This window comes from Oncorhynchus mykiss, chromosome 32 (genome assembly GCF_013265735.2).
Source record: "Oncorhynchus mykiss isolate Arlee chromosome 32, USDA_OmykA_1.1, whole genome shotgun sequence".
Classification (NCBI taxonomy): Eukaryota; Metazoa; Chordata; class Actinopteri; order Salmoniformes; family Salmonidae; genus Oncorhynchus; species Oncorhynchus mykiss.
Window position 1 is genome coordinate 31,748,983 of NC_050572.1, and position 25,124 is coordinate 31,774,106.

Genomic DNA, 25,124 nt, shown 5'->3' on the forward strand with positions numbered 1-25,124 from the left:
AATTGCTCGTCGTTTAGGAAAATAGCAGAGCAAGGGTCAGTTGAGAGGAAGCCAACAATAACCTGCCCATATAGGGGCCTATAAACAAAAATCCACAATTTATATCATTATGAGAATGATTTTATATGCCATTATTGATTTTCGATAGAACCTATACATTATTGTAATAATTAGGACTACTAGATTTATCCATCAAACCAAGAGGATGAGAGGGGAGGTTAACCCAAAATATTTCAATTTGAACCATATTACAGAGGAGAAGGTGAGTATTTGGGGACCTTGAAAATAAAGGAGAGCAGCACACTCTAGGAGCTCAGATGCAAAAATATAATATCCAACGTTTCGACAGCCAAGCTGTCTTCATCAGGGCATGATGAAGACAGCTTGGCTGTCGAAAAGTTGGATATTACATTTTTGCATCTGAGCTCCTAGAGTGTGCTGCTCTCCTTTATTTCCTAGAGTGTGCTGCTCTCCTTTATATTCCAGTTTTCTACTCCGCTAGCCAGCACCTCGCCTAAATAGGTGTGCGTTTCTTTTTCTTCTAGAGTATTTGGGGATATAATCTATTCTTTCTATTCTATTTCTATGATGAGTATTTGGGGACCAACAAAGAAATATAATTTATTATTTCTATTCTATTTCTATGGTGATTATTTGGGGACCAACATAGAAATATAATCTATTCTTTCTATTATATTTCTAGGAGACCACAAAGTTTTATCTCATGTTGGAGATGTTTAAATGACTGTTACATGCACTCCAGACAGTAGGCTAGTGCAGTCGTGGCCAAAAGTTTTGAGAATGACACAAATATTAATTTTCACAAAGCCTGTTGCCTCAGTTTGTATGATGGCAATTTGCATATACTCCAGAATGTTATGACGAGTGATCAGATGAATTGCAATTAATTGCAAAGTCCCTCTTTGCCATGCAAATGAACTGAATCCCCAAAAAACATTTCCACTGCATTTCAGCTCTGCCACAAAAGGACCAGCTGTCAATGATTCTCTCGTTAACACAGGTGTGAGTGTTGACGAGGACAAGGCTGGAGATCACTCTGTCATGCTGATTGAGTTCGAATAACAGACTGGAAGCTTCAAAAGGAGGATGGTGCTTGGAATCATTGTTCTTCCTCTGTCAATCATGGTTACCTGCAAGGAAACACGTGCCGTCATCATTCCTTTGCACAAAAAGGGCTTCACAGGCAAAGATATTGCACCTAAATCAACCATTTATCGGATCATCAAAAACTTCAAGGAGAGCGGTTCGATTGAAGGCTTCAGGGTGCCCAAGAAAGTCCAGCAAGCGCCAGGACCGTCTCCTAAAGTTGATTCAGCTGTGGGATCGGGTCACCACCAGTACAGAGCTTGCTCAGGAATGGCAGCAGGCAGGTGTGACTGCATCTGCATGCACAGTGAGGTGAAGACTTTTGGAGGATGGCCTGGTGTCAAGAAGGGCAGCAAAGAAGCCACTTCTCTCCAGGAATACCATCTGGGTCAGACTGATATTCTGCAAAAGGTACAGGGATTGGACTGCTGAGGACTGGGGTAAAGTCATTTTCTCTGATGAATCCCCTTTCCGATTGTTTGGGGCATCCGGAAAAAAGCTTGTCCAGAGAAGACAAGGTGAACACTACCATCAGTCCTGTGTCATGCCAACAGTAGAGCATCCTGAGACCATGTGTGGGGTTGCTTCTCAGCCAAGGGAGTGGGCTCACTCACAATTTTGCCTAAGAACACAGCAATGAATAAAGAATGGTACCAACACACCCTCAGAGAGCAACTTCTCATAACCATCCAGGAACAGTTTGGTGACGAACAATGCCTTTTCAGCATGTTGGAACACCTTGCCATAAGGCAAAAGTGATAACTAAGTGGCTCAGGGAACAAAATATTGATATTTTGGGTCCATGGCCAGGAAACTCCCCAGACCTTAATCCCATTGAGAACTTGTGTTCAATCCTCAAGAGGCAGGTGGACAAGCAAAAACCCACATATTCAGACTAACTCCAAGCATTGATTATGCAAGAATGGGCTGCCATCAGTCAGGATGTGGCCCAGAAGTTAAGTGACAGCATGCCAGGGCGGATTGCAGAGGTCTTGAAAAAGGATCAACACTGCAAATATTGACTCTTTGCATCAACTTCATGTAATTGTCAATAAAAGCCTTTGACACTTATGAAATGCTTGTAATTATACTTCAGTATTCCATAGTAACATCTGACAAAAATATATACACTGAAGCAGCAAACTTTGTGAAAATGAATAGAAGTGTCATTCTCAAAACTTTTGGCAACGACTGTAGTTGTCGTCTATTTCTTGACTATTTTCAGCTGTGCATGTTCCCTCTCCCCTCCTCAATATACAGATACACAAATGAGAAGAGACAAATGCTGTACATATCTGAGTCAGACTGACTCCATCACATTCACCTTAGTCATTACAAACACAAATTGGGCAAATTATCCTGTCGTACGACTCATGTCTCTTGGGTTCAGATGGAAGTTGTTGGCAAATTAGAGACATCCTGGGGCGACTTTCCTAGTAGTCATATTCCCATCTACTTAGCCTCTAAATAAACTGAAACAACTGAACACCACATTTTTTTAACCTCAAATAAGAAAAAGCAGTGTTGTGTAAATATTCTGAATTAAGCTGCTCAGAGCACACACTCTGAGCCTTTTCCTGATCCCCAGATCTCTCAGAACACACAGTCAGAATCTCCAGGGGATGCACCCGGACTGTGCAGTTGCTACTGTGTAATGGTGAACAGGCTCTGGTTTATTTGGTATTAAAATGAATGAAATGGATTCAAACAGGGAGAGTACAATAAGAAATGCACATTTCCGTTCCCCGTTGAAAACGCTTTCTGCTGTATTACTTATGAACATAACCCAAGCAATGCTGGTTGTTGTTGTGGAGGATTAGAGGATCTGATTTGGGGATGGTGATGGGGGGGGGGGGGGGGGGTTTGGAGAGGTTTTATAGTGAGGCAGGCTGAATATCTGTGGCCCATGTGGCTGGCAGTGGAGGTAGGCACTTGGCAAAGAAACAACTGCCAAACATTGGCTGCCAAACATGTTTGGGTTGTTTGTTGTGGGGTGGGGGGGGGGGGGGGGGGGGTGTTGAACCAGAGCAATCATACTAACCCACAATCAAAGACCAAACACATCCAACAGTAGATACAGTTTACAATCTGTACTTTCATGTCATAGCAGAAACACGGTGCAGGAAATACTGTAAAAACAAAAAGTACAACAGAGGGCATTTCTCATAAGATGTTCAGAGAGCGTGTGGCTTAGCATAATGGAATTGGATGGGGGAACAGGATTAGGTTATCATTATTGATCTAAGGGAGAAAGTTGTGCACAATAACACTACATATGAATGAAATCAAAACAGTCAGGGCCATTTCCATCAACTGCCACAAGAAATGGGTGATGGAAAGGAAAATCGATTACACCATAACAGGAAATTTGTACAATCCCAAAGATAAATGAGGGACACAACATTTCACTCTTTATTGGTATTTTCTTTAAAATATTCACACTCATTTCAAAATCAGTATGTTTGAACAACATGTACATAGCATGTGGAAATGTACATAGGCAAAGAAGAAAAACATACACGGTACATATTGTAATCTTAGAGAGAAATGTTTGACATTTTTGGGCCCATATATATTCACTTTTAAGATAAACAAGACTCAAAGGTCGTGTCACTTCTGTTTTCAGTAATTAAATAAGGGTCTAATATAAGACTGGAGTTTTCTACTTCAATTTAAGAGGAAATGTGACATTGCAATAGGTTCAAATGTTAGACACTAACATTGAGAGTGTTCCGTCCAGTCACAAGTCAGCCACTCGGTAACCTAGTTAAGTGGGGGAACAGATCGTTTTAGTTCCCAGGGTTAGGTAACCTGACTGTCTAATTGAGTTACATGTTCATTTGGTTGGAGTTAATTGCCCCAGTTACAACAAGTTTTTAAGGGGTTGATAAAGAGTCCAGCAGTGTGGTGGTGACAGCTGAACACACTGGAATGTTTTTAGTGGGACACCTTCATGAACTAAAGCATGGGCTAGTGATACCAATAAGGAACGGACACAAGATATCGTGAGAGTGTGTGTGTGTGTGGGGGGGTGACGTCAAACATTCAGCGTCTGTTTGGATGACCACCCGCCCTCTGCAGCCTCTCGGCCTGGCCTGCACCCGCCGTCAATGTCACCTCCTCCAGGAAGCTGTGCGAGAGGGCAGAAAAGGAACATATCATTCCGTTAGTTCCTCACGAGCTGAGAGAAGCATGAGCAGTACATCAACATCTCTGTGACTCTCAAAATACATTTTCATCTAAAAACAGAAGCCAATATGACAGACACGATTACCTCAGTCCCAGCCCTGTGACACTGACAGACACACACACAGTGTCAGTGTGTGTCACTAGGGTTCCGGTCTGTAAAGAAAGGATATGGCTGAGACATGGCCAAAAAAAAACACACAAAAAAGACCCACTAGAGAAATGTCAAAATACCTATTTCTTTTAGCTGATCAAGCCAAGACATTTTAGGGTGTGATTGCAAACGACACGAGAGACATTTAGGCTTCTTCTCACTCTGAAAGGCAAGGCTCTAAAGAGCAGCCGTCTTGTCTCTCTTACAGTCCTCTGCCAATGAAAGACCGTCATTTTGACTTTTGACAGAGCAGTAATTTCAAAGTATTGCAGTGATATATCAGGGATACCAGCGTGACATTTGCCAATATTCATCTGTTCTCAGTGGGTTTCCATTAACACAGCCTGCTCTGGGCAACTAGCCTATATCAACGAGTGACTAAACACATTGTCTAGGACCTAGGTCAGATAACCTACTATCCACCCATCTACACATTAAAAAAAAATAAAATATCCTGAGGTTAAAGTTCAAACGGCACAAGAGTGCAACGTGGTATCATTCAATCAGCCATATTATAATTCAATACCAGTCCTGGTTTCAAAGGGAGATACTGACCCCTGCAGTGACGATGGTACTGGTCCTTTATTGGTAGGCATATATCTCCAGCTTTTGGCCCAGTGGGGCAGCACACAGCAGTACAGGGTGGCCTGGACAAATCCCCCAAATGTGTTTATTGTGTCTTTGTGTGGCTGGTTGCAGGGAGCATTATCATGAAACAGCTCGTGAGTACCTATGGGCAGCGAGTGACTCATGCAGTACAAAAGGGGGGAAGAAGCTTAAAAGACGCATTTAAGAGCCCCATTCATATTGGCTTACAGTGCCTCTGGGTGAAGGGGTAGATCATGGTTCAAATGTACCACACACTGCGGCTATGAGCTAAAAAAAAGCATGGGACGTGCCGTCACAGCCATTAAAGGGTTATTAAATAACGTGTATGTAGATGTCAGAAGAAGACTACTTGTGGCGCAGCGGTCAAAGGTACAGTATCTCAGTGCTTGAGGTGTCACTACAGACACCCTGGTTCAAATCCAGGCTGTATCACAGCCGGCCGTGATTGGAAGTCCCATAGGGCGGTGCACAAATTGGCCAAGCGTCGCCCGGGTTTGGCCGTCATTATACATAAGAATTTGTTCTTAACCGACTTGCCTAGTTAAATAAAAAATGAATAAAAGAAAAATTAATGTGCATTGCTATTTTCAGATCATGGACTTTTTTTCGCTTGAAACAAACCTCCCAAGCAACACACACAAACACACAGAAGAGTTAGAAGCCAGGGCCAGCCACCCCCTCTGCAACCTATGGGTTAAGTGCCTTACTCAATGTCACATCGGCAGGAGACGGTATCTAGATAGCATCTATCTTGCATACCTAGAATCTGCCCTCAGAGCTAAACTATAAAACTGGCAGAATGTTTTACATCTCTAAAACGTAATGAAAATACAGCTAGCAGCATAGATGTGAAATATGAACACGTGACACTATGTCAACATCCGCTTATATAAACAAGCCTGCTTGTGACAGGCAAAACAGAGAATGTCACGACACTAAAATGTAAACTCCTATACAGCGAGAATCAGCATTTCACTAGAATGGGACAGCAACGGCACGCTAAAAAAAGAAACCTCACAACACAGGTGCACCCATGACCTTAACAGCACAACAGTGACTGCTGCAGTACAACACAAAACGCCTCAGGACCAGAGAAAGACAGTTGGAAGTTGAACTCCCAGAAGTGGAAAGTTTAAGACGGTTTTACATAAACCGGTGTGGGAGACACTTCACCTGAGGGGCATCAGCAAGCGCTCCGCGATAAAATGTGAAAAACGGGGCCAAGGAGCATCATCACTCAGCACATACAGTAGGTGCTGCTTAGGAACCCGGGTGATGTAATAGCACTGCAAACAGGGAGCGTTGGTCTCTCTTAGCTAAATCACTTCTCAGGTAACACCTGGTCAATCTCACCCTGCTCGAGTTGGAATTTCATCAACAGTTGACGAGGACCACTAAGTTGTCATATAACCGGGAGAAAAATGTATGGTTTGACATCTGTGTGTGTGTGTGTGTGTGTGTGTGTGTGTGTCCAGACCCCGTGATGAAAGAGAAGAGGGGCGATCCCACACAGGAGTGTCAGAAGGGGCATCACAAAAAGAGCACGGACGCATCTCCTGAGCACCACCGTGTTACGTAATCACACAATGTTCTATTCAGCTCAGCTTGAGAGAGAAAGATATATAGATGTATACAATTATTTATTCAGCCAACACAGCCAGTCAGACAGAGAGATAAAAAGAGAAAGATAGAGGGAGAGAGATGTTGCAGGAGAGGTAAAGGGAGAGGGGGAGAGGCTGAGAGAGGCTGTGTGTAGAGAGAACCTTCATTCAGCAAAAACAGTCAGAGAGAAAGAGAGAGAGAGTCAAGAAAGAACTGCTTTTCAGAGAAAGGGCCTTGATTCTACATCGTTGCACAACACAAAGAACAACTAAGGTTCAAAAGAGGAATGCAAGTTGAATTACTCTTCAGGCGACTCCATTGCAACCAAGGGTTGGACATAGTAAACCATACAGAACACAACTAATATCCTTAGTCGTCATCTAAAAAGTTTACCTCCATTTTTATTTTACCTTTATTTAACTAGGCAAGTCAGTTAAGAACAAATTCTTATTTTCAATGACGGCCTAGGAACAGTGGGTTAACTGCCTTGTTCAGGGGCAGAAAGACAGATTTGTACCTTGTCAGCTCGGGGATTTGATCTTGCAACCTTACGGTTACTAGTCCAACGCTCTAACCACTAGGCTACCTGCCGCCCCCATGAGTAGAAAAGTTACAGAAAGGGACATTTTACTCAAAAAACAACAGTTTAATGAGTGAAATGGTTATCGAGTAAAATTCCCCTTTAACATTGAAGTTATTTCAGTAAATTTAACAAAAACTGAAATGCCAAAACTTGAACATTAGTGAAGTCATTACAAAAAATTACATTCAAATGTGGCCTACACTGTACGTACAGAACAGAACACTGACTACCAGAACACTGACTCCCAGGTGACCCCGAGTCGATATTCACATCATAAGAAGGAATTCCCCTCAATCACAAATTGGGGAAAGCAAACATTATTTTCCAACTTCTTGTCGATTTTTTGTTATACAGAAATAAAAAAAATCTGTAAAAGAAAAAGATGCTGTGTTATTCAATGTACATGTAACCAAGTCGGAAAATCCCGACCTACGGTTCACAATGCTCCCACGTAGGGAAATAGAGCCTGCGAGAAAAACACTGTGGCTTCAAGATATTCGGTGTGGGAGAGTGGGAAATGTGGGGACCTGGTGTCTCAGTAGGTTACATGTACAGTACCAGTCAAAAGTTTGGACAAACCTACTCATTCAAGAGTTTTTCTTTATTTTTACTGTTTTCAACAATGTAGAATAATAGTGAAGACATCAAAACTCAAAACCAAAAGTGTTTAACAACTCAAAATATATTTTATATTTGAGATTCTTCAAAGTAGCCACCCTTTGCCTTGATGACAGTTTTGCACACTCGGTATTCTCTCAACCAGCTTCATGAAGGTAGTCACCTGGAATGCATTTCAATTAACAGGTGTGGCTTGTTAAAAGTTCATTTGTGGAATTTCCTTCCTTCTAAATGCGTTTGAGCCAATCAGTTGTGTTGTGACAAGGTCGGGGTGGTATACAGATGACAGCTCTATTTGGTAAAAGATCAAGTCCATATTATGGCAAGAACAGCTCAAATAAACAAAGAGAAACGACAGTCCATCACTCCTTTAAGACATGAAGGTCTGTCTATCTGAAAAATTTCAAGAACTTTGAAAGTTTCTTCAAGTGCAGTCGCAAAAACCATCAAGTGCTATGATGAAACTGGCTCTCATGAGGACCGCCACAGAAAAGGAAGACCCAGAGTTACCTCTGCTGCAGAGGATAAGTTCATTAGAGTTACCAGCTTCAGAAATTTCAGCCCAAGTAAATGCCTCACAGTTCAAGAAACAAATACAGTGCCTTGCGAAAGTATTCAGCCCCCTTGAACTTTGCGACCTTTTGCCACATTTCAGGCTTCAAACATAAAGATATAAAACTGTATTTTTTTGTGAAGAATCAACAACAAGTGGGACACAATCATGAAGTGGAACGACATTTATTGGATATTTCAAACTTTTTTAACAAATCAAAAACTGAAAAATTGGGCTTCCTCATGAAGCTGGTTGAGAGAATGCCAAGAGTGTGCAAAGCTGTCATCAAAGCAAAGGGTGGCTACTTTGAAGAACCTAAATATATATTTTGATTTCTTTAACACTTTTTTGGTTACTACATGATTCTATATGGGTTATTTCATAGTTTTGATGTCTTAACTACTATTCTACAATGTAGAAAATAGTCACAAAAAAAAACAACTGGAATGAGTAGGTGTGTCCAAACCTTTGACTGGTACTGTATATATATCTGATGAAACTCTGAATTTGGCCTTAATGCCATTAGCCCACAGAAATGCATTGAATAACAGATTCATACATGGGAAAAAAATATTGTAAAAAAATTTAATAAAAAGGAAGTTAATTTTAAATTCTCTGTCCTATATCTGAGTGCTATTAGTAAGATCAGGGAATTATTATATATATTTTTACACATATTTAACAAAGAAATTGGCACTAAACTACTTCCATATACACTGAGTGTACAAAACATTATGCACACACTTATTTAACCTGTTTCCTCCCCTTCATCTACACTGACTGAAGTGGATTTAAGTGACATCAATAAGGGATCGTCCATGACAGACTGACCAGGTGAAAGCTATGATCCCTTATTGATGTCACTTATTAAATCCACTTCAATCAGTGTAGATGAAGGGGAGGAAACAGGTTAAAATTACTATTTTGAAGTCCTGAGACAATTGAGAAATGTATTCTGTGTGTGTGCCATTCAGAGGGTGAATGGGCAAGACAAAATATTGAAGTGCCTTTGAATAGGGTATGGCAGTAGGTGCCAGGCGCACCGGTTTGTGTCAAGAACTGCAACGCTGCTGGGTTTTTCACGCTGAACAGATTCCCGTGTGTATCAAGAATGGTCCACCACCCAAAAGACATCCAGCAAACTTGACATTGTAGGAAGCACTGGAGTCAACATGGGCCAGCATCCCAGCGGAACACTTGACACCTTGTAGAGTCCATGCTCTGGCGAATTGAGGCTGTTCTGAGGGCAAAGAGGGGGTGCAACTCAATATTTTCTGTACACTCAGTTTATACTTCCATTAATATTTATCTGGTACCGGGCTACCTTCAGATTAGTCTTGTCGACGTCCTAGAACAAAGCAAAACGAAATTGACATTTATGAGAGTCTCCCCGTTCCATAGAGGGGTCATATTTGTGTGTAGCCCAAACTGTTCGGATGCTACAGACGTTAGCAGATTGTAGGTACCAACTTCAGACGAGTCCCGTGACGCTTGTGGGGTCGTAGAGCAAAACGGAGAACACCATCGTATTTGGGAGAGTCTCATCTGTCCATTGAGTGGTCATATTAGTTAGGCCAAACCATTCAGACGCTACAGAAGTATTCTTGAGAAGACCGATGGAAGACCGACGCCTCCCGGGTGGCGCAGTGTTTAAGGGCGCTGTACTGCAGCGCCAGCAGAGACTCTGCGTTCGCGCCCAGGCTCTGTCGTAACCGGCCGCGACCGGGAGGTCCGTGGGGCGACGCAAATTGGCCTAGCGTCGTCCAGGTTAGGGAGGGTCTGGCCGGTAGGGAAATCCTTGTCTGATCGTGCACCAGCGACTCCTGTGGCAGGCCGGGCGCAGTGCGCGCTAACCAAAGGTTGCCAGGTGCACGGTGTTTCCTCCGACACATTGGTGCGCCTAGCTTCCGGGTTGGATGGCTCTGTGTTAAGAAGCAGTGCGGCTTGGTTGGGTTGTGTTTCGGAGGACGCATGACATTCAACCTTCGTCTCTCCCGAGCCCGTACGGGAGTTCTAGCGATGAGACAAGATAGTAGCTACTAAAAAAACAAACAATTGGATACCACGAAATTGGGGAGAAAAAAGGCTAAAATTCAAAAAAAAAAAAAAAAAAAAAGAGAAGACCGATTTTCAGGATGTCTCATGGTCTGACAAACACCTCTGTAGCTCAGCCACCTTCCACCGCAGATGCGGATGCCGCAGATTGGCAGATGCGGATGCCGCAGATTGGCGGATGCAGTGGATTGCAACGCATCCCATGCAAAATACAGATATCTCTATCTTACAAAGATGTATTTTAACAGGGATGTTTTTATTATGCTAATTAGATTTCCGCAGGGCGGGAACATTGACTACGGGGTTAAGCCATTTTTATCATATGTGTTGACCTGGTATCAAATAATGGATGTCTAATGGCTATGTCTGGATGTAATTTGACTGAGGCGAAAAGGTCACGAGGTGTGGTTGATGATTCTGACCTCTTGGTGTTGTGGATGGTGGTGCCGCCCAGTACGATCCGAACCCCAGGCACGGTGCGGTTCAGGTTATAGATCGCCAGTGCCTCCTCATAGGTGGCCCCTCCGATGACAAAGACTATGATATCCTGTGGCCTGAAGAGGAAATACATGGTTACCCCTGATAGGCTATCATCTGGTTGGGGTAATCCAATAATGGTGATGAACCGTAAGCCTATCCGTGCTCATACACACAGAATATGTGTTTTTACGTATCAGTAACACATGCATCAGTAACAGTGTGTGTGTTTGGCTATACAGGTGTAGGGTCTGAGGTTGTGTCTAAGTGTGTGTGTGTGTGTCACTCTACCTGTCTCTAAGGGAGCTGGGTCCTAAGTAGGGGAAATGACTGTCCTTCAGCCGCCCCTTAATCAGCTGGTCCAAGGTCTCCTGCAGTAACGGTGCATGCTGCGTGTACACATTCTCAACTCCCTGGAGACACGCACGCACACACACAAAACAAAGGTTTTTTATTAGAAACTGATCGAGGATGGATAGATGGACACACAACTCCAGCTAGTATCTGTCTAAATTGTGGAGAGAACGGTGTACCTTCAGCCCCTTGAAGAACTGTTTGGTGATGGCGACTGCATCTTGGGGGTTGACGAGGTCACTTCCTCTCACCCTCTTCCCTCCATACTCCACCATGGACGTTACCATCTGAGGTAAAAGATTAAACAGGCATACGTTGATTCTTCTAACCTGGTTTTCACCTAGATTGGTGAGACAGATACATTAAACATACTGTATTGTACATTGTTGAGTTGAACGTATATTTATTTATCCTCAGAGGCATTGACAAATCCCCAAATAATAACATCCTCCACATAATATATAGACAGGTACAACAACAGTATTCAGTCCTCATATTGCCAAGGGCCAGGTAGTATACAGTCCTCATATTTCCAAGGGCCAGGTAGTATACAGTCCTCATATTGCCAAGGGCCAGGTAGTATACAGTCCTCATATTGCCAAGGGCCAGGTAGTATACAGTCCTCATATTGCCAAGGGCCAGGTAGTATACAGTCCTCATATTGACAAGGGCCAGGTAGTGGTACAGTATAGAATGTTCCCTTACCCTGCAATGCTTCTCTGACACGCCCTTCCTGTTGAGCTCCTCCATGAGGCCCGGCAGGATGCTGCTACTGTGTCTCTCGTAGCGCAGTGCGTACAGCATCACCAGGCGAACCGCGTCCATCTCGCTCACCCGCGGGTTCTGCAGCAGCCGACGCACGTTCTGCAGAACAACAGGGACTATAATTTCCATAGCCTTTAATACAGACTTAAATTATTTATTTTCAATAACACTTCACTATGATTTCTATGTGCAGTGTTTTATTGTTTTCTGAAAGTCACTTATTATTACAAGTGGCCAAGTCAATATACAATACAGCAGTAGGCTGTATTCTTCTTCAACAAACAGGGAACATTTTGTATTTTTTTATGCTTTTATGTGAACTGTGTGTGTTATGGTATAATAAAGCATTCATTGGTAAGCACCCTCCAGAAAAAAACATGTGATGTCACATGTTCATTGTTGACAGTGATAGGACCCCTACATTTACATACTGGGCAGTTCGGTCTGGTGCCTGCTCTTTGTCTACCGGTCTACCACATGTCATGTCTATTTCAGGCCTGTGTCTGGTCAGTGTCTAGTCTCTGCCTGGTTCATATTTGACATGCGTTTCATCTACATACAGAATCTAGTAGTGTGATTCTAGTCCGTCTCTGGCACCAAGTCAGTGCAGAGCAGGGTTGTAGTGTTGATTCATTTCAACAGCCAATTCAGGAAACTCAATTGGTAATAACAGAAATGTTTCCTACAGGTAAATTGAAAAATAAAATACAGTGCATTCGGAAAGTATTCAGACCCCTTGACTTTTTCCAATTTTGTTACGTTATAGCCTTATTCTAAAATTGTTTAAATTATTGTTTTTCCTCATCTACACACAATACCCCATAATGACAAAGCAAAAACAGGTTTTTAGAAATGTTAGCAAATTTATTAAAAATGAATAACAGAAATACCTTATTTACATAGGTATTCAGACCCATTGCTACGAGACTCGAAATTGAGCTCAGATGCATCCTGTTTCCATTTATCATCCTTGAGATATTTCTACAACTTGATTGGAGTCCACCTGTGGTAAATTCAATTGATTGGACATGATTTGGAAAGGAACACACCTGTCTATATTAGGTCCCACAGTTGACAGTGCATGTCAGAGCAAAAACCCAGCCATGAGGTCGAAGGAATTGTCAATAAAGCTCAGAGACAGGATTGTGTCGATGCATAGATCTGGGGAAGGGTACCAAAACATTTCTGGAACATTGAAGGTCCCCAAGAACACAGTTGCCTCATTCATTCTTAAATTGAATAAGTTTGGAACCACCAAGACTCTTCATTGAGCTGGCCGCCCAGCCAAACTGAACTGAACTGAGAAGGGCCTTGGTAAGGGAGGTGATCAAGAACCCAATGGTCACTCTGACAGAGCTCACATGATAGCCCGCTTGGAGTTTGCCAAAAGGCACCTAAAGACTCTCAGACCATGAGAAACAAGATTTTCTGGTCTGATGAATCCAAGATTTAACTCTTTGGCCGGAATGCCAAGCATCACGTCTGGAGGAAACCAGGCCCAGGTTGAGGTGAAGGTTCACCTTACAAAAGGACATCAGCCGAGACAACGCAGGAGTGGCTTTGGGATAAGTCTCTGAATGTCCTTGAGTGGCCCAGCCAGAGCCCGGACATTAACCCGATCGAACATATCTGGAGACCTGAAAATAGCTGTGCAGTGACGCTCCCCATCCAACCTGACAGAGCTTGAGAGGATCTGCAGAGAAGAATGGAAAAAAACTCCCCAAATACAGGTGTGCCAAGCTTGTAGCATCATACCCAAGAAGACTGTAATCGCTGCCAAAGGTGCTTCAACAAAGTCTGAATACATATGGAAATGTCATATCAATGTTGAATTCTTAATACATTTCTAAAAACCTGGTGTTGATTTGTCATTACTGGGTATTGTGTGTAGATTGATGAGTAAAAAAAACAATTTAATCCATTTTAAAATAAGGCTGTAACGTAACAAAGTGAATACTAAGGGATACTTCAGGATTCTGTCAATGAGGCCCTTTATCCACTCCCCCAGAGTCAGATGAACTTGTGGATACCATTTTTGTCTCTGTGTCCATTATGAAGGAAGTTAGAGGTAGTTTCTCAAGCCAACGCTAACTAGCATTAGTGCAATGTCTGGAAATCTATGGGTATCTGCTAGCATGCAAACCTAACTCTAACTTCCTTCATACTGGACACAGAGAAATAACTGAGGAAGTAAATGAAGGACCTCATTGCCAAAATCCCAAAATATCCGTTTAACTCCAGAGCAGAGTCTTACCTGTGATGCACTTGAGTGGTCATTCTGGCAGGCCAGCTCCTGCTCCAGCTCTGACACCTCCATCAGCTGCCTCTCGCTCACCAGGCGAGACAGCTCGCCCACCACAGTCACGTGCTTCGACACTGTACCCGACATCTTTTTGAACTGGGGGTAGTTGTCTACAAACGCCTGCAGAGAAAAACAGAGGGAATGATTAAAAAGAAGAAAACAGAATGATTTCTTAAACTTGCAGCAATTATTATTTGTAGTTTGTATCATTATTGGAATTAAGACATCATTTATCTCATTCCGAGTGGTTATTAACCAATGTGGCTGAGAAGTATTAGTGGTTCTAAATGCTACAGCTACAACTGCTACAGGACATGCTGGGAAATTGAGTTCTTGTGGGACAACAGTGCCCAGGTCTCACCTTCATATCAGAGATGGACTCCAGCTTCTGTTGCTCCTTGGGCTTCTTCTTCTGAAAGTCCTCCATCAGGTTCTTGATGTTTGTGCCAATCTCTCCAAAGTTCAGGTACAGATTCTGAATAACAGAATGTGAGAGTGAATTGGAAGTTGTTAGCCAACATCTGGCCCTGTCGGAATTCTTTAACCTTCCCCATTGACCGGCCGCTACACATTCTGCCATTTTTTTCATTCCGAGTCTTCTTAAAGAGGTTTGCTGGCTAGCGTTCCTAACCTTTAGGCAAGGGATCATCAGCTAGATTAAGCCGGAGCAGACGCTACTAACTTTAAACGCTGTGTCGGTGGCATAGTGGGGCTCCCCTGTTCCATCTACTGCTGCCCCCTGGACACTACGATAATTTGGCTACATAGCTGATGCCTACTGGACTGTCCATTAATCACAGTACTCCATTCTGTTTATTTATTTTTTATCTGTCGGCCCCAGCCGCGAACTCAGGCTCTGTGTGTAGTTAATCCGACCCTCTCTGCCTAGTCATCGCCATTTTACCTGCTGTTGTCGTGTTGGCTATATAGCTGTTTTTGTCTCACCTGTTGTTTTAGCTAGCTCTCTCAATCAACACCTGTGATTACTTTATGCCTCGCTGTATGTCTCTCTCAAATGTCAATATGCCTTGTATACTGTTGTTCAGGTTAGTTATCATTGTTTTAGTTTACAATGGACCCCCTAGTTCCACTCTTTATACCTCTGATACCTCCTTTGTCCCATCTCCCACACATGCGGTAACCTCACCCATTACAACCAGCATGTCCAGAGATACAACCTCTCTTATCATCACCCAGTGCCTGGGCTTACCTCCGCTGTACCCGCACCCCACCATACCCCTGTCTGCGCATTATGCCCTGAATATATTCTACCACGCCCAGAAATTTGCTCCTTTTATTATTTTTCCCCAACACTCTAGGTGACCAGTTTTGATAGACTTTAGCCGCACCCCCATTCTACTCCTCCTCTGTTCCGCAGGTGATGTAGAGGTAAACCCAGGTCCTGCATGTCCCCAGGCACCCTCATTTGTTGACTTCTGTGATCGAAAAAGCCTTGGTTTCATGCATGTCAACATCAGAAGCCTCCTCCCTAAGTTTGTTTTACTCACTGCTTTAGCACACTCTGCCAACCCTGATGTCCTTGCTGTGTCTGAATCCTGGCTTAAGAAGGCCACCAAAAATTCTGAGATTTCCATACCCAACTATAACATTTTCCGTCAAGATAGAACTGCCAAAGGGGGAGGAGTTGCAGTCTACTGCAGAGATAGCCTGCAAAGTAACGTCATACTTTCCAGGTCCATACCCAAACAGTCCTACAATCTAAGCTAGATGCCCTCAATCTCACACAAATCATCAAGGAACCCACCAGGTACAACCCTAAATCTGTAAACAAGGGCACCCTCATAGACGTTATCCTGACCAACTGGCCCTCCAAAAACACCTCCGCTGTCTTCAATCAGGATCTCAGCGACCACTGCCTCATTGCCTGTATCCGCTACGGGTCCGCAGTCAAACGACCACCCCTAATCACTGTCAAACGATCCCTAAAACACTACTAAGAGCAGGCCTTTCTAATCGACCTGGCCCGGGTATCCTGGAAGGATATTGACCTCATCCCGTCAGTTGAGGATGCCTGGTCATTCTTTAAAAGTAACTTCCTCACCATCTTAGATAAGCATGCTCCGTTCCAAAAATGCAGAACTAAGAACAGATATAGCCCCTGGTTCACTCCAGACCTGACTGCCCTCGACCAGCACAAAAACATTCTGTGGCGGACTGCAATAGCATCGAATAGTCCCCGCAATATGCAACTGTTCAGGGAAGTCAGGAACCAATACACGCAGTCAGTCAGGAAAGCAAAGGCCAGCTTTTTCAAGCAGAAATTTGCATCCTGTAGCTCTAACTCCAAAAAGTTCTGGGACACTGTAAAGTCCATGGAGAACAAGAGCACCTCCTCCCAGCTGCCCACTGCACTGAGGCTAGGTAACACGGTCACTACCGATAAATCCATGATAATCGAAAACTTCAACAAGCATTTCTCAACGGCTGGCCATGTCTTCCTCCTGGCTACTCCAACCTCGGCCAACAGCTCCACCCCCCCCCCCCCCCCCCCCCCCCCCCCCTCCCCCGCAGCTACTCGCCCAAGCCTCCCCAAATCCAGATAGCAGATGTTCTGAAAGAGCTGCAAAACCTGGACCCGTACAAATCAGCTGGGCTTGACAATCTGGACCCTCTATTTCTGAAACTATCCGCCGCCATTGTCGCAACCCCTATTACCAGCCTGTTCAACCTCTCATATCGTCTGAGATCCCCAAGGACTGGAAAGCTGCCACGGTCATCCCCCTCTTCAAAGGGGGAGACACCCTGGACCCAAACTGTTACAGACCTATATCCATCCTGCCCTGCCTATCTAAGGTCTTTGAAAGCCACTTCAACAAACAGATCACTGACCATCTCGATTTCCACCGCACCTTCTCTGCTTTCCGAGACGGTCACGGGTGCACCTCAGCCACGCTAAAGGTACTAAACGATATCATAACTGCCATCGATAAAAGACAGTACTGTGCAGTCGTCTTCATCGACCTAGCCAAGGCTTTCAACTCTGTCAATCACCATATTCTTATCGGCAGACTCAGTAGCCTCGGTTTTTCTAATGACTGCCTTGCCTGGTTCTCCAACTACTTTGCAGACAGAGTTCAGTGTGTCAAATCGGATGGCATGTTGTCCGGTCCTCTGGCAGTCTCTATGGAGGTGCCACAGGGTTCAATTCTCGGGCCAACTCTTTTCTCTGTATATATCAGATGTTGCTCTTGCTGCGGGCGATTCCCTGATCCACCTCTACGCAGATGACACCATTCTGTATACTTCTGGCCCTTCCTTGGACACTGTGCTATCTAACCTCCAAACGAGCTTCAATGCCATACAACACTCCTTCTGTGGCCTCCAACTGCTCTTAAACGCTAGTAAAACCAAATGTATGCTTTTCAACCGTTACCTGCCTGCACCCGCACGCCCGACTAGCATCACCACCCCGGATGGTTCCGACCTAGAATATGTGGACATCTATAAGTACCTAGGTGTCTGGCTAGACTGTAAACTCTCCTTCCTTTTCAAACATCTCCAATCCAAAATCAAATCTAGAATCGGCTTTCTATTTCGCAACAAAGCCTCCTTCACTCATGCCGCCAAACTTACCCTAGTAAAACTGACTATCTTACCAATCCTCGACTTCGGGGATGTCATCTACAAAATGGCTTCCAATACTCTACTCAGCAAACTGGATGCAGTTTATCACAGGGCCAACCGTTTTGTTACTAAAGCACCTTATACCACCCACCACTGCAACCTGTATGCTCTAGTCGGCTGGCCCTCACTACATATTCGTCGCCAGACCCACTGGCTCCAGGTCATCTACAAGTCCATGCTAGGTAAAGCTCCGCCTTATCTCAGTTCACTGGTCACGATGGCAACACCCACCCGTAGCACACGCTCCAGCAGGTGTATCTCACTGATCATCCCTAAAGCCAACACCTCATTTGGCCGCCTTTCCTTCCAGTTCTCTGCTGCCTGTGACTGGAACGAATTGCAAAAATCGTTGAAGTTGGAGACTTTTATCTCCCTCACCAACTTTAAACATCTGCTATCTGAGCAGCTAACCGATTGCTGCAGCTGTACATAGTCCATCGGTAAATAGCCCACCCAATTTACCTACCTCATCCCCATACTGTTTTTATTTATTTACTTTTCTGCTCTTTTGCACACCAGTATCTCAACCTGCATATGACCATCTGATCATTTATCACTCCAGTGTTAAACTGCTAAATTGTAATTATTCGCCTACCTCCTCATGCCTTTTGCACACAATGTATATAGACTTTTTTTATATATATATATATATATATATATATATATATATATATATATATATATATATAAAACAAAAATTGACTGTGTTATTGATTTGTTTATTGTTTACTCCATTTGTAACTCTGTGTTGCTGTCTGTTCACACTGCTATGCTTTATCTTGGCCAGGTCGCAGTTGTAAATGATAACTTGTTCTCAACTAGCCTACCTGGTTAAATAAAGGTTAAATAAAAAAATAAAAAGCCACAGACGATTTATTCTTGAGCGGATGGTCAGGGGGCCGGAATAAATTACAAAAAATGTGTAGACTGCAAATTGTCCTGCAAGAAGCCCAAATAGATATAACATTTGACGGAAACATAATAATTTCAAATCTTGCTTACATTTGTACATGATCACATATCTATCTATTATGCATGGGAATAGTTTGGAACAGATTTCAAAAATTAAAATCGCTTGGTGCTATAATACTGGTGTTTTTACAATCATTTATGTCCAACATTAAGAAAATAAAATTTGTATAACCCTGCTCTAGGCTACCAGCCAGCTGGCCCAATGGGACCATTTCAAAGCCAAAGAATTGGAACCAGGCCTAGAGACTCACATTGGCATAGAACTCATCGTTCTCTGCAGACAGCACCACCTCCTTCAGGTCCTTGCTGATCCCTGGGACTCTTGACAGGTCAATGCGGTTGTTGTTGAGGCCAAGCAGCTCGTGCACCATGGCCTGGTACGTCCACTAGATGGAGCAGGGAAACAAACAATGAAACCAAAACAATGAAACCTACAATTAAATAAAGTTAATGTCATCTCTAAATTCCTTCAGCGATGAAGAGTATATGTAGTTTAACCAATTGATTAGCTTGTCTAATGAGCTAAAGATTGGTTCATTAGCTGTGACACAAAGGGCCATGAGTACATGACCTAGTTTACAGTGCAGGTTGCAGGCTTGGTAAATGTAAGTACAAGACTCTGCTGCCCCCAAGTGATCAGAGGCTGCAGTACACGTCAGAATGATGTGAATATACTGTCTGTACATAGTATGACTATAATGACCTGGTCATTGCCTATCTTTTGTAATAATGTAGCCTGGGTTCCCGGCTGATAAAACATTCAGTCTGGTCCCTGGCTAGAAAACATGTATACCAAACATATATTATCTAAGTAGATTATCTTAGAAATGATTTTCTACTAGTTCCCCCAAAAAATTCAGATAATACTTAGTTTCACTTAGTTTTGGAGCATTTACTTCTGTTGTGCATACTGAATACAACCCTGACTCTTAATTTTGACATGGTTGAGTCGTGGGGTGATGGAGTCATCACTCTGACTCTTAGTTCTGACCTGGTTGAGTAGTGGGGTGATGGCGTCATCGCTGCGGTCCAAGATGAGCAGGAGAGGAGGCACCTCTGTCTTCCTGAAGTCAAACAGCTCATACTCCTTGGTGATTATTTGCTGGGGGAGGAGATGGGTAGTGAGATTGCGTGTGTGTTTATGTGCGTGTGATAGGTGTGCATGTGATATTAGTCACCTTTACGCTCTCTCCCAGTCGCTTGGCCATGTCTGAGGACAGCTGGTAGCGGATCATGGGACATTTTTTCAGGGCCAGCAGCACCGAGGTCAGACCCTGGGTGGTACGTGGCAGGAGAGTTGGCTCCCAGCTACGACCCTGCAATACACACACACACAATGAGATATGAATGCACTCTGTAAATAGATCCAAAATACAGAGGGAATATGACATACGCAGAGACAAATAGAAAACGTTAATCTAAAATCAATGCAGATGAATAATGGTTCACTTTATAAACTGTCACATATCTAAAGCGTCATGGCCTATTTGCATGTCTTACCCTTGCCACACCACTGAGGTTGAGGGAGAAAAGGTGTGGGTTCACAGCAATGAAGTCTCCATAGAACTCCTGCAGTCATATGAGAGAACCTATTAATTTCCAGTTTAAAATGTCAAAGGATATCTCATACTCATTTCTACTATTACAAGACTATATGTAGCGTGAAGGGGTTCTAACTAGAAATGATACAACATTTACATTTAGGACAAGTAGGTTAAACCTATGGAGCATCATTCTGCCCCAAAAAATATACAAATAAAAGTCCAGAATAGTAAAAAATAAAAGTTGGGTACCTAAAGCATGGTTCCTGTCCTACAGTACTGCCCTTAGTGTTAACTTACCTGCACTTCTGCGACCACCTCCTGTTCATCCGCCTCGGCCAGGGCTTTTATCTCACTCTTACTGATGACGTTGCTGAAGTCTAAAAAGGATTATGAGGAGGATGTCACCCATACGGAAAAATATATTAGAATATATTTCGATAAAATCTGAATATATTTGGGAAATGTATTGATCAAATATATAAATAAATAAAATATATGTACATATAGTTGAAAAAAAAGACACATTCACACCTCACAACCCTCTCTACCTCAATGATAATGTTGAGTATCTATTGACCTCTGGGAACCTAATGCTAAAGTACCAAAATGGCGTTTTGCATGCAAAAGTCGGATCATTGAGTTGTAGTTGAAAATAAATTCTGCAGCTTTTGAGGTATAGCCTACCTGCCACTTATGAAACATAGTAAAAAATAATTGAGGTGTTTCGAAATGACACTTGAATGTAGAATGTATGTAAATCTATTTTCCCGAGCTGTCAATCACAATTTTTGTCAAAATTGCTCAGGCTCAGTAAATTTGGTTGGGGATCATTTATGGACATCTTCATTTATGGACATCTTCAAACGTATTAAATATAAAGAACATAAATACCTTATTTACATAAGTATTCAGACCCTTTGCTATGAGACTCGAAATTGAGCTCAGGTGTATCCTGTTTCCATTGATCATCCTTGAGATGTTTTGGATTTGGAAAGCACACACACCTGTCTATATAAGGCCCCACAGTTGACAGTGCACGTCACAGCAAAAACAAAGTCTTGAGGTAGAAGGAATTGTCCGTAGAGCCTCGAGAGAGGATTGTATCGAGGCACAGATCTGGGGAAGGGTACCAAAAATGTCTGCAGCATTGAAGGTCTCCAAGAACACAGTGGCCCATTCCTAAGTGGAAGTTTGGAACCACCAAGACTTTTCCCAGAGCTGGCCGCCCAGCCAAACTGAGCAGTCGGGGGAGAAGGGCCTTGGTCAGGGAGGTGACCAAGAACCCATAGGTCACTCTGACATAACTCTAGAGTTCCTCAGTGGGGATGGAAGAACCTTACAGAAGGACAACCATCTCTGCAGCACTCCACCAATCAGGCCTTTATGTTAGAGTGACCAGACAGAAGCCACTCCTCAGTAAAACGCACATGACAGCCCGCTTGGAGTTTGCCAAAAGGGACCTAAAGGACTCTCAGACCATGAGAAACAAGATACTCTGATCTAATGAACCCAAGATTGAACTCTTTGGCCCCAATGCCAAGCATCACATCTGGAGGAAACCTAGCACCATACCTACGGTCAAGCATGGTGCTGGCATCATCATACTGTGGGGATGGTTTTCAGCGGCAGCGATTGGGAAACTAGTCAGGATCAAAGCAAAAATGAACTGAGCAAAGTACAGAGATCCTTGATGAAAACCTGCTCCAGAGCTCTCAAGACCTCAGACTGGGGCGAAGGTTCACCTTCCAACAGGACAACGACCCTAAGCACACAGCCAAGACAATGCAGGAGTGGCGTCAGAACAAGTCTCTGAATGTCCTTGAGTGACCCAGCCAGAGCCCGGACTTGAACCCAACCGAACATCTCTGGAGAGACCTGAAAATAGCTTTGCAGCAACGATCCCCATCCAACCTGACAGAGCTTGAGAGGATCTGCAGAGAATAATGGGATAAAGTCCCCAAATACAGGTGTGCCGAGCTTGTAGCGTCATACCCAAGAAGACTAAAGGCTGTAATTGTTGCCAAAGGTGCTTCAACAAAGTACTGAGTAAAGAATCTGAATACTTATGTAAATGTAATATATATTTATTTTTTAACCTTTTTTTTTTTTATATTTATTTTTTTACAAATTTGCAAAAATGTATAAAGCCTGTATTTGTTTTGTCATTATGGTGTATTGTTTGTAGATTGATGAGGGGGGAAAATAAGGCTGTAACCTAACAAAATGTGGAAAAGGTCAAGGGGTCTGAATACTTTCCAAAAAGGCACTGTACATGTTGTTAAAAAACGTGTCAATATATTATTTTTTCTGTATGGGCAATTGCCGTCACCATGAAATTACTGAGTTGTCATAATTCGCTGTTGATGCATGGGCAATCAATTTTGAGTCTATAGGTCTAAAACATATAAATGATCCAGAGACATAAGATCTTAGATCAAATACAGATAACAAGGACTATCTAAAAACATTCACAAGAATCAGAACATTGAACCATATGATTTGAACAACAGTGCAGAAATCCTTACAGATGAAGTAGACACTGTACTTGGGTCGCCGGAGCTCCTGTATCAGATTTTCCACATTCTCCTGTAATGAGGGCAGAGAGAAAGTCAGGGGTGTCATACAAATCCAAAATTGAGCACGACTAAAGTATTTTGCCTCCAAATAGTGCACAGTGTATGGATGCAATGCAATATGGAGTGTACATTTGGTATAGGTACAATAAAGCAGTTGAAATATGCATTTATACAGTTATGGATGGACACAATCCAGTAGATACAGAATGTGTAGGCTAAAGTCTTAAAGGCCTGGTGCAGTCAAAAACATGATTCCCCCCTGTGTTTAATATATATTTCCACACTATGAGGTTGGAATAATACTGTGAATTTGTGAAAAAGATTATCCCTTTTAGTGTAAGAGCTGTTTGAAAAGACCGCCTGAGTCTGTTTTGGCCTTCCATGGTGAAATCGCCAAGAAGCTATTTGTTTATTTTTTTTACAATTTTAAATGAAAACAATCATAGAAAGTGACTTAGTTGTTTCCCAGATATGATTTGATATAGAGATAAAAACAGATGAATTGGACCTTTAATGCAGAGCAAAGGCTGGCTACAATGTGTATACAGTGACTGGGGCACCTTGGTTGGCCTGAGGAAGCAGATGGCTTTGAGGTGCTTCATGTTGTCTCGATTCTGCGAGTCGATTCTTTCGAACAGGTAGACCTCCTTCTGTAGTATCTCAGATTGAGTGTAGACCACACTGACGATGCTGGTCTGATGAGACAAACACAAACAAATAGGCATGTGGTGCAGTACATTCCTTTTTACCTGAGCCAGAGATTTTGCTGAGAGATGAATGAGATTCAATATTTTCCTTCCATCACTGGTTGTGACAGCTGAAAGGTTACAGTCCTGAATATGGTCTTGAGTCCAAATGATGCAGGCCTATCCACATTTGTGTATCCACCTCTCTGATCTTTTTCCTATGCAACTTCCAATGGGAATAGATGCAGACAATATGACATTATCAACACATCTTGGTTCTCCTATCTATATTATTAACATTTCCCAGGAATTGTCGAATAACTCAAGGTTATGTCCCTTCAACGTGTCTGTCTCTGATAGACAATGGATATCAACAAAAGTAACCTGATACATTGTAACCACTGTAACGTTACATCGTTAGAACTACTACATTGTAACCATTCTAGCTACAATTACTTACCGTCTCTTTATCCATGAGCAGAACCTTCATCCCTGGTCCGCTGTTTTCTATCATTTTGGATATATACTGCTTGACAGCAAGTGTCACATTCATTTTGACAATGTTCTAAAATGCTAATGATGGCAGCTTGAAAAATACACAAAGGCCGAATTATATTCGGTAAAGGTCTCTTATACCAGGTAACGCTTCACTTCGTTTGGTCAAATTAACCTATTGTTGACAAACGTTCAGCTCAGCTGAGGTTGGTTACAGCTGTCTGATTCGAAATGAACCTCGAGATACATTTCCGGGTGAAGAATTGGTTAACTGATCCAGAACCAGTTCGTAGAGCAAACGCTCAGGCAAAAGCATTAACTGAGCATGCATTTCACTGATCCGAAGTCAGCATATGTTTGTTATATCCCACAATGCACCTCCAATTGTTTAAGACGAGGACGCCTTTTTGGTAAGGGCAAACCATTCAAATGAACCACATTGCTAAATATTGAGATGTACAAATAGCATATAATTTATTGCAGTCTTTAAAGTAAGTAACCATTTTAAAGGTAATTTAACTAAACAAAATAACTGTGGTGTAAACATTTTAAACATGAAAAATACTGAATTTTATTACATTCGTCAGTCTATTCAACAGCATGAAGACCATTGTAACAATAATAAACTGCAATGCAATTCAATACAGTAAAAAAATGTGATCAAAACATACAGTATTGTAATAAAACATGATACAAGCATTGATGCATTTGTATTTTCCCACAATATAAACTCAGCAAAAAAAGAAAGTCCCTTTTTCAGGACCCAGTCTTTCAAAAATAATTCTGAAAAACCAAATAACTTCACAGATCTTCATTGTAAAGGGTTTAAACACTGTTTCCC

General features: G+C 42.6%; 1 protein-coding gene across 1 annotated transcript; it reads right to left on the reverse strand.

Moving 5' to 3' along the window:
• Positions 1 to 3,496: 3,496 nt before the first annotated feature.
• LOC110488294 (vacuolar protein sorting-associated protein 45) lies at positions 3,497 to 24,549 on the reverse strand. Its single transcript, XM_021560464.2, has 15 exons — positions 24,249 to 24,549; positions 23,663 to 23,797; positions 23,052 to 23,112; positions 20,824 to 20,903; positions 20,483 to 20,551; positions 20,161 to 20,298; positions 19,974 to 20,084; positions 19,234 to 19,368; positions 14,727 to 14,840; positions 14,318 to 14,485; positions 12,004 to 12,162; positions 11,478 to 11,585; positions 11,236 to 11,357; positions 10,890 to 11,021; positions 3,497 to 4,237 (listed from the first exon to the last, which is right to left on the reverse strand). The coding sequence occupies exons 1-15, from the start codon at positions 24,339 to 24,341 to the stop codon at positions 4,153 to 4,155; spliced, it is 1,710 nt and encodes a 569-aa protein (XP_021416139.1). The 5' UTR covers positions 24,342 to 24,549; the 3' UTR covers positions 3,497 to 4,152.
• Between the last annotated feature and the right edge of the window lie 575 nt (positions 24,550 to 25,124).